This window comes from Neodiprion pinetum, chromosome 5, assembly GCF_021155775.2.
Source record: "Neodiprion pinetum isolate iyNeoPine1 chromosome 5, iyNeoPine1.2, whole genome shotgun sequence".
Classification (NCBI taxonomy): Eukaryota; Metazoa; Arthropoda; class Insecta; order Hymenoptera; family Diprionidae; genus Neodiprion; species Neodiprion pinetum.
Window position 1 is genome coordinate 15,044,614 of NC_060236.1, and position 13,061 is coordinate 15,057,674.

At 40.1% G+C, this 13,061-nt stretch overlaps 2 protein-coding genes across 2 annotated transcripts; one reads left to right on the forward strand and one right to left on the reverse strand.

Annotated features, from left to right (window-relative positions):
- The first annotated feature begins 484 nt into the window (after positions 1-484).
- Positions 485-2,917, forward strand: LOC124218887 (uncharacterized). The gene is made up of 6 exons (XM_046625782.1): positions 485-751; positions 914-1,084; positions 1,162-1,365; positions 1,449-1,723; positions 2,260-2,419; positions 2,709-2,917. The coding sequence occupies exons 1-5, from the start codon at positions 568-570 to the stop codon at positions 2,368-2,370; spliced, it is 945 nt and encodes a 314-aa protein (XP_046481738.1). The 5' UTR covers positions 485-567; the 3' UTR covers positions 2,371-2,419; positions 2,709-2,917.
- Positions 2,918-8,869: 5,952 nt separating this feature from the next.
- LOC138191038 (uncharacterized) lies at positions 8,870-9,721 on the reverse strand. The gene has a single exon (XM_069136501.1). The coding sequence runs from the start codon at positions 9,719-9,721 to the stop codon at positions 8,870-8,872; it is 852 nt and encodes a 283-aa protein (XP_068992602.1).
- Positions 9,722-13,061: the final 3,340 nt, after the last annotated feature.

The following is a 13,061-nucleotide window of genomic DNA, read 5'->3' on the forward strand; positions in this document are numbered from 1 at the left end:
TGATTCATTTTATTTTTTCCCTTTGATTCATTCTTCGAACTGAATGTTATTCTATGATAAAAATATTAATTTTGATTCATTTTATTTAAAAATTTAAAACATTTCGAAGATATATTATTCATTTATTGTAGTTTATTAGTAAATTTAATTTTTGTTATTATATGTTTTGTTCAGAAATATTAATAAACAACAAATTTTTTGAAACGCATCTATTTATTCTACACATTTTATATCGATTATAACAATTGCAACTTCAATTTTCGCGCTGTGCTACAGACATGCCATCTAAGTTTATTTGTAAGTACCAGTATACATCTAAACAGTAAATATCGGTCCATGTGTAATTTCCAGAAGCCAAGAATCTTCAACTACAATTTTTTAACGAACAATTATTAAGGTAAATTTAACGTTTTCTTCATGATTATTAACATTTTATTTTGATAACACATAATAATTAATATTACAATTTTATACTCATCGATATTTTATGTTTTAACACATAGTTTAAAAGAAAAAGAAAAACTAACCTCACATTTAGTTTTATTAATAACTTAATTTTTTTTTAGGATGTATTTCGTTGCTTTTTGTGAGGATTGGTGTTCGACGGTAGCGAAAAGTTGGGTAGATGAAGATACAAAACTAATTAAACGGCCTCCTCAAAACGAAAATGCGACAACTGCTTGTAAAAGAAGAATAGACCCCAAGAGTAACTGGCTGCAGATAAAATATACAAGGCTGCTTGGACCATACAGTACACGAACTATTATTGTAGCAAATTAATGTTTATTATGAAAAATTAACTAAGCTATAATCGATGTCAGAAAAAATTGTGTAATATTTTAAGCTCGATTTTGAAAGCAAAATTTATTAATTCCCATATTTTTCATCTTAACTTGAAATTTGGTTCTTTTAGAAACCTTTGATACGGCAAGACAAGTAGAAATGGCTGCTGTTCATTTGGCAACAAGTGACGAAACTACCGTTCTGAATATTGATGACAAGGAAAATAATCCGTCAAAGCGTACGAGGCAACTACTGTTACGTTATCAAAAATCCGAGGAGTCGAGCGACGATAATGAAGAAGGTGTAGTATTTATTTAGTATATATATTTATAATAATAATTATAAATCAATTAAATCTTGATTGTTTAAAATTTTTAGAGAAAGATAATAACCAAAAAAATAAGAGCCTTCCTGAAAAGAATTTTGACTATAAGTCCAATAAAATCGTTGCCGATTCTGATGATTTGTTAGAAACTCAGCCCTTAGATTATAGTGATTTCTTCGACGGTGAAGAATACAATAATTTAAGAGAACACGAAACGAGCAATAAAAAGATATTGGTGACTAGTATTGAAACCGTTAGTAGGTATTTCACAAATCTCATTGATATAGCTGTTTAAAGTTCATCATGCTAAATTTAATAATTATTTTTCTCTTTTATATAGAATTACCCTTTGTTCTTGCTGAAGCTGATAAAAGTTCTCAAGCTCCACAACATATTTTTATTAAGAAAAATAATGGAAGTAATGACGATGCCAAGAACAATAATTCAACTCAACTAGACAATGCTTCCAAAGACAAGATGCCTAATGAGATCATACATCAGAAAAACAGTGAAAAAAAACAGTGGTTACTAACAATAATGCAACTCAGCCTGGTTCTGAGGGACAAAAACAAACTGCTGCCAACCAATTTGATGCGCCAGTTTGTCCCTGCTGTCGTAAGTGCGATTCAATTCTGATATTTTTCTGATAACAATATAGCATTAACTTTTTAATGTTTAGAATTCTAATAGTCTTTTGCTATCAATTAAAATTTTATGCAATTTCTTTTGTTTGGTTTTAAAAATAGTGATGTATCTTTTCTGTTAACAGCTGCATGTCGATCGAAGCTGGATCAAATGTTTCGAAAATTAGACACCATACTTATTTATGGTCCTAAATTCTAATGTAACTTCAAACTGTATACAAACGTCTTCAACCTCTGTTCTCAATGTTTTGCCTGAATTTACTCTGAAGAATACTGAATCATTGACGCAATTCAATCAAACCTTACTGAATAATAAAGAAGCACATGCACAATACGTAAGAACATTTAAGTTCAATTTTTTTGGTTGATTTATTTCTGGGTTTTCTTTTGTTTTACAGAAACTTTTTTTTAATTTTATTTTAATCCTGATAAATAGTTCAACCACATTTGTAATTCTTCATTAATCTCCTCCAATTAATGCAACATTGTGTCAAATTATTTTTTCAGACAAAACTTATTGAACTTAGAAAAGTAGCTGATGGAAAAAAACACGTCCGGGACGTATTAGCATTTATTTTAGATAATAACTTCAGTTGTAAACTGTCCTGGAGCGGTTAAAAAAAAACTATATCCCTGAAGGAGATGAATTTCGTGAACATTCTGACAAGTAAGATTATTATCTTCATTTATGCCTGATTCTAAATTATTTAAAATATTGTTTTAAACTTTTTATGAAATCATGATTTCTAATCTCAATTTCATCACAATTATGGGTGTAGAAGTTGTCGATAATTTAATGTAAATGATATGTATTCAGAAAATTTTATACCATTAGTTTGCACTAAACTTGTAGTAAATAATGTTTAGGACTACTTAGCGTCAAAAAATTTCTTTCTTAGTATTTTTCTTTTTTGAAAAAAATCGTATATTAAAATAATAATTTTTTATACTTTTAGGCACTATCATTAAGTGTAATCCACGGTGCATATTAGCAGAACTTAATGACGCAATAAAAAATTGGCTTCAACATGCCAGTGATCGGGTTAAGTATACGAATGAGAAACACCAAGCACTGAACAAAGAGTAACATAATGAAACTATTTAACTATTTTCTTCTTTCTTTTCTCTCAATTAAACAAATAATTTATTTCTTTTGCTTTATGTACTGTCCATAAATATATAAAAACTTGTTTTATTTTAATAAAATGATATTACTTCTATATAATACAATAACTATGTATGGTTTATATATAATATTTACCATTTTATTCATATCATTTTGTACTTATACTCAATTTCAATAAATATTCTTGTATTTAATAATGAAAAAAATTTTTTTTATACCTACAATAAAATATTCCAGTTCTGAAATAAGAAGTCTTAATGTAATCATATTTCAGACATCAAAAAAATGAATTGTTCAAGAGTTCATTATTGAGAACGCAGAAAAATGAATTCTCAGGGGAGCCATTTTTATGAATCATAAACATAAGTTCATAAAGAATTCTTATTTATGAAGTCAGTAAGAAGAATTCTTTGAGAGCTCTTTTTTAAGAAGTCTTAATTTATTCATAAAGCGGCGCATACGACGTCTTAGGAACTTCTAAAACAGTTCATTCTGATGATTATTCTGACGTCCAAGCCATAAAAAAGAACTGTTCCTACATTCTTCCAGAAGTCATATTGTAATCTGGGCTGTCTGTGGCCTTGATTCGATAGACAGAGATCTGTCTGAAAGGGGGCGTCCATTAATTACGTGAGGTAGTTTTGAGAATTTTTTGACCCCCCTTCCCCCCTTGGTGAGATATTGTAAGATTTTTCTCGACCCCCTCCCCCCCTGCACTAATCTCACGTGAGATTTTCCAAGATATCTATTTTGGGTATAAAAGCGTTGAATTTATTAAAAAAAAAAAAAAACACAATTTGCTTAATTATTTTTATTTAAGACTAGTATTGCATGAGAATATTGCTGTAATCTTAAATCACAGTGATAAAATTAGATAATAAATAATTAAACGAAAATTAATAAAATATTTATTCTAATTCAGTCCATGGAGACTCGTGCACGGTCTCAACAGTGACTATTGGAACCAACATATCCAAGTGATTTTCAATGAAATCATCTGCTCCTTCAACTTCGCTCTGATTTAGCCACTCTAAGCCGTTGTCGCTTGCACACAGAAGCTCATTTAAATGTATATATAATTCACATTAAGTTAGTGTACGATTTTTAAAATAACAGAAAATTTTAAAATACTGAACTATTGCGAAACAGAAATGAAAGAAAGAAAAAAAGGATTCAACCTACCTTATAAAGGAACGCTAGAGTATTTCGAGCCTTTCTCTCCGCCGCTTCTCTCAGAAGCTCGTTGATCTCATGTTGAACGTGCTGAACCAAATCTTCTTTCTTCGGAAAATTATGTTTTGCTGTGTTCCATAACTTTACCACCTGTTCCTGACAGCGCTTTTTCGTCTTTAAGACGTGTCTTTTGACGTGAGCATTATAATAATCTTGAAAACTCATTTTAAATTAATAAAAACGTCGGCTGAATTGTGTCAGATTTTGCCATATTTTATTCAAGACACGTTGTTTACTTTCATCTAGCTTTGGTTTAACTTAATTATAACGCAGTTTCACACCGTTTTCTGTTAGAAAAAATTTCGTGATATTTGCCAAGACCCCCCCTCTCCCCCAAGTGAGATGTAGTAAGATTCGGTTCGATCCCCTCCCCCCCCTAAACACCTCACGTAATTAATGGACGCCCCCAAAGAGGCTGGCCCTCAGGAGAATTCACCACGTCTTTCTGAGACGTTGCACGCGACTGTCTTAGCTCGTTAGTTTCAGTGTTCACTTTGTTTTCGTCAGATCGTCTGACTGAATCAACAAGATGGCCGTTAATGGCACTCGTGGTTATCGCTTCCTACATGCGAAATTTACGAGCCCGAACGCACGAGCATGTCTCCCACAAACGAGTACATGTCGCCGGAAAATTTTTGAGAACCCACCGAAACATAACAGTTCATTTTTTACCTACCTGTTATTCGGTTGTGTTGTTTTTTGCGTTCGATTTCTTTCTCTAACCTCCGCAGTCTCTTCGTTATTTCTTCTCCACCAGAATCTCTTTCCCCGCTTCGCTTTTTGTCTTTCCCCATTTCCGAAAAATCAAATAACAATTACACTTAATTAACGTATGTATGTATGTAATATTTATTGCTCCCCTTGGGGTTACAAGGACTTCCCTTTTCCTCTTCCTTTACAATATTTTTACATGTTTTCTTAACCTATTCTTACCCTATTCTTACTTCCTACCTTATCCTTACTTAATTTCTAATTGCCTGTGCCCTGTGCCGTTGCCTTGCCATTCCCTTACTTTCCCTCTTATCCTTTTCTTATTCTTTATCCTTATCTTTACTTAACCTTATCCTATTTTACCTTATTCTATTCCCTATTCGTCCTTATCCTAATCGACTTCCATTTCCCATTCATCTCTCACTCTTTCATTCTCTTGTACATCCCTGATCCTTTCCAGTTCTCTCATCCAGACTTCTCCCACCCCCTCCTCACCTAACATCTCCCTCACCACCTCCTGCCAGCTTTCCCCCCTTCTACCCCAGCCCACGCACCTTTCCCATACGTGCTCCCATGTTTCCTCCTCCCCCCCGCACATTCTACACCTTCTCTTTTCCTCTTCTTCCCAGTACCTTGCCTCCTTCATCTCGCTTCCTAATCTAAATCTTGCCACCCTTGTCCACCTGCTTTCCCCCCATCCCTTTCCCAGATACCCTGATATCCCTTCTCCTTTCACTAGCCTGTACCATCTGTTGTACCTCGATTCCCTTATTTTCTCCCACCTCTCTTTTCTCTGTTCTTCCCTCTCTCTCTCCTCTATTTCCCTAAACTCCATCTCGCCCCTCTCCCTTCTCGCGACTACCTCTCTACTCTCTGCTCCCCTTTCCGCAAAGAAACTTTCCCTTTCTCTTTCCCATCTCGATCCCTGCCTCCCAGCTTCCGCCTTTTCCCTTATCTCTTCCCAGCATCTCCTAGCTAACTCGCTACCTTCCCCTCTCTCCAGCTTCCTTTCAAAATTCCATGCCCTTCTCCCTGCCCTAATCTTTAGCTTCTCCCTCTGTAATTCCTCTCTTACTAAATATCCCGGTGTTCGCCCATCCACTCCTAATGTCCATCTCAAAAATCTATCCTGTACCGCCTCGACCGCCCTCCACTCTCTCCACCCCCATATCTCCGATGCATACTCTATTACCGTCCATACTAGCCTGTCAAATAACCAAATCCTTTTTTCCCAATCCCTCCCAAACCTTCTTTTCCCTATTCCCCATACCTGCCTCATTACTACCCCTGCCTTACGTACTCTCTCTTTCACCTGTGCTTCCTGTACCCCATTGCACTTTACTCTATACCCTAGATAGCTGAACTCTTTCACCTCCTCTATCTTTTTCCCTTTCCATCTCCAATCTATGTTTTTCCTTCTGCCGCCTCCTTTCCTGAATCTCATAATCCTTGATTTCCCTACATTTACCGTTAGCCTTTTCCTATCCATATACCTTTCTAACTTCCTAATCATTACCTCCATTTCCTCTTCACTTTCCGCTAGTAGCACTATATCATCCGCATAAGCTAACGTACATACCCTGCCGCCGGCCAACTCCACCCCCCAACCCTTCTCCCTCTCCCCATTTCCTCTTCTAAATCCGCCAGCAGCAGGTTGAACACATGCGGACTGAGCGGGCATCCCTGCCTTACCCCCCTCGCCGTCCAGAACGCCTCTCCTACCTTTCCCCCGCTCCTCACCCGACTCTTTGTTTTCCTGTAAATTTCCTCTATCCTTACCCTTAGCCCTTCCCTCACCCCTCTCCTTTCCATAGTCTCCCACAGCACCTTTCTGTTCACTGAATCGAACGCCGCTTTCAAGTCCACAAAGAACGCCACCATCTTTCCCTTGTCCTTTCCCACCTGTCTATTGATTAAATAATTAAGTACATATACATTGTCAATTGTACCGATGCCTTTTCTGAATCCCGTTTGATTTTGCGGTATCAAGCCCTTCTCCTCTACCTCTCTTTCTAACCTATCCGCTAATGCCATCGCATACACCTTACATAGAGTTGGCATTACCGTCACCCCCCTATACTCTTCTACCCTTTTCCCCTCCCCTGATTTACTATGCGCGCTATCAATCCCTCTCTTCAATCCTCTGGCCAGCCCTCCCCCACCCAAACTCTGTTACATGTTTTCCATATCCACTGCTCCATTTCTTCCCCCCCATACCTCCATACCTCGCTAACTATTCCATCCCTCCCTGGTCCCTTTCCATCCCTCAGCTTTCCGATCACCTTTTTAATCTCTTCCCTCTGCAGCTCCCCTTCCCCGTCGCCCTTCCTATTTGCCATCCCCCCGCCTTCTGTTACCTTGCTTTCCACTCCGCCTAATAATCCTATGAAATACTCCCCCCTCTCCTGATCGCCTATGTCCTCATTCACCCTCTTCCACTTCTTTTTTTCCCTGTTAACTATCTCCCATACCTTGCTTTCTGTCCTTGCTTCCGCTGCTTCTTTTATGAAACCCTCATTTTCTTTCTCTTTCCTCTCCTCGCATAGCCTATTATATTCCCTTCTTTCCTTTCTATACGCGTCCCCTTCCCTCTCCCCCTTTCTCCATTTCCCTAGACTCTGCCTAACTTCCGCTTTTTTTCGCCTACATTCCTCATCCCACTATCCCTTTTTCGCTTTCCTCCCCCTCCCCCCTACATCTAAGGCTCGTCTAAACTCCCTTATTCTTTTCTCTATCTCTTTGCCTACATCCGCTTCCCCTATCCCCTCCCATTTGACTTCTGTTCTAAACCTCATCCTACGCTCCTCTGTCCAGTCTCCTCTACTAGTTCCCCCTACTGTTTTTTCCTTCCTTGTCCTAGTCACTGCCCCCCTCATCGACACTATTACCGGGTGATGATCCGAGTCAACCCTATCCCCAATCTTTATCCTTTTGACCCTATCCCTTACCCCGCTGTCTCCTATAGCGTAGTCTATCACCGTCACCTCCGCCCCACCTACATACGTAAATTCTCCCTCCTCATCACCCTCTATGTTCCCGTTCATTATTGCCCATCCTGTCTCTTCCGAAAATTGCACCAGCTGCTTACCTTCCGAGTTTATTTTCCTGTCCTTTGATTTCCTACTCCTACTCTCCTCCTCTCCTTCCCCCCAACATCCTCCCCCCTCCTGCCCTGTCCTGGCATTAAAATCACCCCCCACTAGCACTTTTGCTCCTCCCTCTACCTCTTCTGCCCGCTCCTTCAATTCCCCTATCTTCTCTTCTAGATCCCCATTTACGTATATTCCTATTACTACCCATTTTCCCCCCCTACACTTATTTTCCTTATTATCATGCCCTCTTTTACCTCTTCCCTCCCTCCCTCCCCACTCACTATCTCCCTTCTTACCCCTGATAGCATTCCGCCTATTGCTCTCCCCTTCCTATTTTTTCTCACCGTATACTGCACTTCCCATTTATACCCTGCTGGCAACTTATTCCTAATCCTTTGCCACCCCTTCCTTTCTATTCATGTCTCCATCAGAAATATTACATTCCACTCCCCTAGCCCCCTCCAGAAATCTTCATCCTTTCTCGCGAGCCTCGCCACATTCCAGAAAACTACTTTCCACCCCTCCCTTTCCGTCTCGCCTACTCCCCTCTCTCTCTCCTCTTTCTCTCCCTCCCCCCTGCCTCTGCCCCCCCCCCCCACTACCCATTACACCGACTGCCTTTCCCTACGTACCCCTTCCTGTGCTTCTATACTTCCCTCTTGTCTTTCCTCGCTTGCTGTCCTTTCCCTATCGCTTTCCCCTACTTTTTCCCTCCCCTCCCTTTGCCCCTCTTCCCTCTCTCTCCCCGCACCGTCCCTAAGCACCTCTCCTATCTCATCCCACTTCCACATTCTCCCTTCCATCCAGATCTTTGCATACCCTATACTTACTCTGTTTCCCCTTCTCTCCTCGATAGCTGCTATCTCCCCCAACTTCCATTTCATTCTCCTCTCTGCCCAGGTGAGATCCTCCTCTATTCTCTCCTCCCTCCCTTTGAGGAGGCTTTTTCTTCCCATTACCTGACTCTTTTGCTCCCTATTCCTAGCCTTGCTATCCATATCCCCTTTTCTGCCCCCTTTTTCGCGCTTACCTCCCACATATCCTTTACCTCGACCTCTACCCCTATCACCTGCATAATCTTTTTCAACCCTTCCTTTTCTCTTCCCTTCTCTATTTTCGCCCCTCTGAATACTATATTTCCCCTTCTTTCTTCCCTTTCTTTCCTCTCTATGGCCCACTCCATCTCTTTTAACCTATCTACTGTTACCTGCGCCACTTCCGCATTCCCCTGTCCCTGCCTCTCCCCACAGCCCTCTGCACTCTTCTTTTCTAATTCTACCAGCCTCTCCTTTACCCTTTCCATCTCCCCCCCTCTCCGCTCGTCCACCTCTTCTAGTCTCTTACCTAGGTCCCTCATCATTTCCTTCATCTCCCTCCTCTCTACTTCCCACTGCTCTTTCCTTCTAGTCATTTTCCCTTCAATCTTTTCCATTTCTTCCCTGATCCCCCTTCCCTGCCCTTTGACCTCCTCTAGACCTATCTTCAACTCTTCCCTAATCAGCCTTAGCATATCCTGTATACTCCCTCCCTCTGCCTTCCCTTCCTCACCTGTCTTGCCCTCCGGCGACCGGTGCACTTTCCTGCTTTTTCCAAATACTCTTTCTCTTTCCTGTATCTCATCTGCATCCTCCTCCCCTTTTTCCCCTTCCTCCTCCCGCTTTCTCTTCCATAAATCTAGCACCGTCGTCGCCGATCCCAGGCTATGCCTCCTATCCCTCCCTAACGCTGCTACTGCACCCGGTCTACCTTTCTTTTTCTCCTCTTCTTCTCTTTTCGCCCCTTCTTTTTGGCCACCCTCGTTGCTCATACTCTTTCTCTCCGCCACCGCTCCCTACCTTATCTACCTGCCGTCTACCTGTCTCTGCTCTATCCCCCTTCTTACTCCCTAGATGTCACCGCCTATTTTTGTCTTATCCTTCCCGTTGCCGTCCGCCGGCTCTTTCTGCCTAACCTCAAAACTCTCCCCCTTTTTTCTTTTTCAACTGTCCTTCCCTTCTATTCCTGCCTCCCTATTCCCTTCACCCGTCCACCCGTCTATGTATTCCCCGCTCCTTCTCTGCCCTATTTCCTTTCCTCCTCACCTTTGCTATCCTGCTAAATTCTCGCCTCTCCACTCACACTCTTTCTCACACCTGCCACTCACATCCAAAACGGAAACGGAAGTCACACTTAATTAACGTATTTTCTGGTTAAAAGTACAAAAACACCCGTGAATCACGAATTTACCACACAAAACTCTCTTCAACTGTGACTCTCGCTGGCACAAAGAACATTATGAAGATGAGTCAGCGGGGACAGGCCGGGCGGCGTGATTTTTATTATACTCTCTGGAATGTGGCTCACCCTGGCGGGAAGTAGCGGTACTACATTGTAATCTCGAAGAACGAGACTCGTAATATAATAACAGGTAAAAGGTAGATCAATTATACCTTACCATTATTTCTTCGTGCTTCTACTTCTGTCATACCTCAGCCATACTTCCGCCATACTTTAACTATACCTCAGCCTGTCGTGCCTCGCACATACTTCTGTCATGTGGATAGGAATAATATGATTTTTGTACCGAAGTAGAGAGCAATGCTTGCGTTTCATTCTGACCAAATGCGAGTCATTTCGCTCTTATGCATCACGTATCAATTTGTTCGACAACTAACGAATCCTGAAATGCAACCGCATATTTTCGCCGAAAATGATTTCGATTCTTAGTTTACTGTCCCCGGCTTGATCATTGCGCGAAAATAACCCTGGGTCGTGGCAATCTTGCGCTCGTTGTTACTGCTAGAATCACAGAAAAGTTGGTCACCCGTGTGTCTTGTTGCCGCGGAAATATTCGACGTACGAAAGTAAATACATGGTGTCAAAGTTAATCAATTTTCTTGCTTCGTTCTCCAGAACATGAATAAATTGATTGTGGTGTAAAATAAGAGTGAAATGCCTTCGACAATAAGGCTTCACTTTGAACAGAATCGCATCTTCGTACGGCATCACAGCTAGGTTACCCGGTAATAAATTCAAACGAGCCCATTGCATTCTGCAAAATCTTCTACGTTTCGAACTTAAGCTACCTCCATAGCCAAGAAAACTTATCCCGTATATTTTTACATAAGATATTAGATGGGAATAAAGAATCCCATTGTGAGGCGTGTAACACGTTTGACATTTCGAAAATTTTAGAATCTTTGATAGACTCGTTCAAACTGTGCGAACATAAGGACCTCAAGCCTTCCGAAGCTAAAAAATACTAAAGAATTGCAATTTTTGAGCTACATCATCATGTCGTCGGCAAACGGTAATAACGGAATCTTGATCAGCCGGATCGGCCACGCGCGAACGTCCGCTAACCTCCGAGCTGAACCTCATGTTATGCTGTTTTCGTGTTGATTATCATTTATATTTTTAAATGCGGACGTTTTTGTCACGCTTGTCTCAATGCAGATATTTTCAAACTACTAATCTTGCTGCTCGCCTAGCTGCAAACAGAGAAAGTCAGTCCGACGAAACCCATTGCGCAGAATCGTCAATGACATATCGTGTACCGCTACCTGGACTCTGGTGGAGTTGGCGCTGGTCGATTTTGCCAGATATTTCAATTCCACCTGTTCCGCCAGTAAGTACTGAATTTTCGACAAAAATTTCGAATTTTAGATTTATTTCTAAGTGATGGGTTTTACCGATCCCAAAAAATTTTTGATATGCGCACTTAGGATTTTGCGTATTTTCCGAAAAAAAATTCAACCATACTTTTAGTCCCAAAATCGAAAATATTTTTTCACACGCAAAAACGGTTAATCTCAAAAAAATGTCGACCTTGTGACATTACAAGTATTCAAATATAAGAGAAAATGTTTCGGATTTGACTCGACGAGAGAGAATTGATATTTGATCAGTGTGGTGGAACGCGCGGTGAATCCGGAGCGTAGAAGCTGAAGCAAGGGACTCTGCGAGAAGACGCCAAACTGGACAGTCCGCCAACGATAATCCTCTGCAGTAGTTGAAAGTCTAGTGTTTTTCAAAGTTTCAGAGTTCAGTATTCACAATACGAAGTTCACCGCCTATTTGCTGAGTTTCCAGTCCTTGCTGCTATTATCGCCACTATAATGTGTGTAAGCTCCGGATACAACTGATACATCAGTGGTAACGATGTTGTGAAACCAGAAGCTGCACATAAGAATTCCAACTGTCTAGCTAACGAGAGCGAAGGAACGAACAAGAACAGGAAAGGCAAGTGACTCGAATGTGGTAGAAGCTGACAACAGCATTCAAAGACTAAGCCCAGGAAAGCAGTTTATTTTTTAACGTATTGTGTATCGAAGGCGTATTTTTAAATTGTGTAAACGGTTGGACGAATGAATTACTTTTGATTATTTAGGTTTACACTTTTATTTCTACCATTTTATTTTTACAATCTTATTTTTACAACACTGTCTCTGTTATTTACCTCTAATTCATTTATTTATTTTAACGAATCGTTCATTAGTAGAATAAAGTGTCACAACCTCGCCATCGGAGATATTGTCGCATTTCCTTTAAGAATCATGCAACAAGATTCTCAAAATATCACAGGGCTAGATTTTGGAGGGGAGTGGCCACCTCATCGTGGTCACCCAGTATATATCATTATCATTTATTCACTTTATTTCTTTAATTTCAACTCACACATAGACCATGTGGGTCTACAATCCAAATTCACGGAACTCAGGCTCGTGAAACTTTACTGACCACACGTAAGGAACGTGAGAAAAGAGAAGATGAGTAATTCACAAAGTATCATTTAGAATTCAAATCTGCATTCTTGCAACGATGTGGTCAGCATTGCACCGATTGGCCTCTTCAAGAACAATCGTCTTGCAGACATCAAAAGAGAATATTAACCAAATAAAACAAATTATTTCAATCACGCATAGTGAGCTGGCACGACCCAAAACATAATTCTAAATCAAGACAGGCTGCGCGAGAAATCATACCGAGACCTAAACACCACAAGGTTTGTAAATAAAACTGAAGTCGAAAATCACGCAGTGAAGAATAGATTTCTCGCAACGTTCTTCTCAGAACGTAACAGTGTATCGAATGCCATGAAAATGTTTTTCGAACTGTTCGAAATAAAAATTAATTTTACAATAACCTAATATTATGACTTCGTTCTT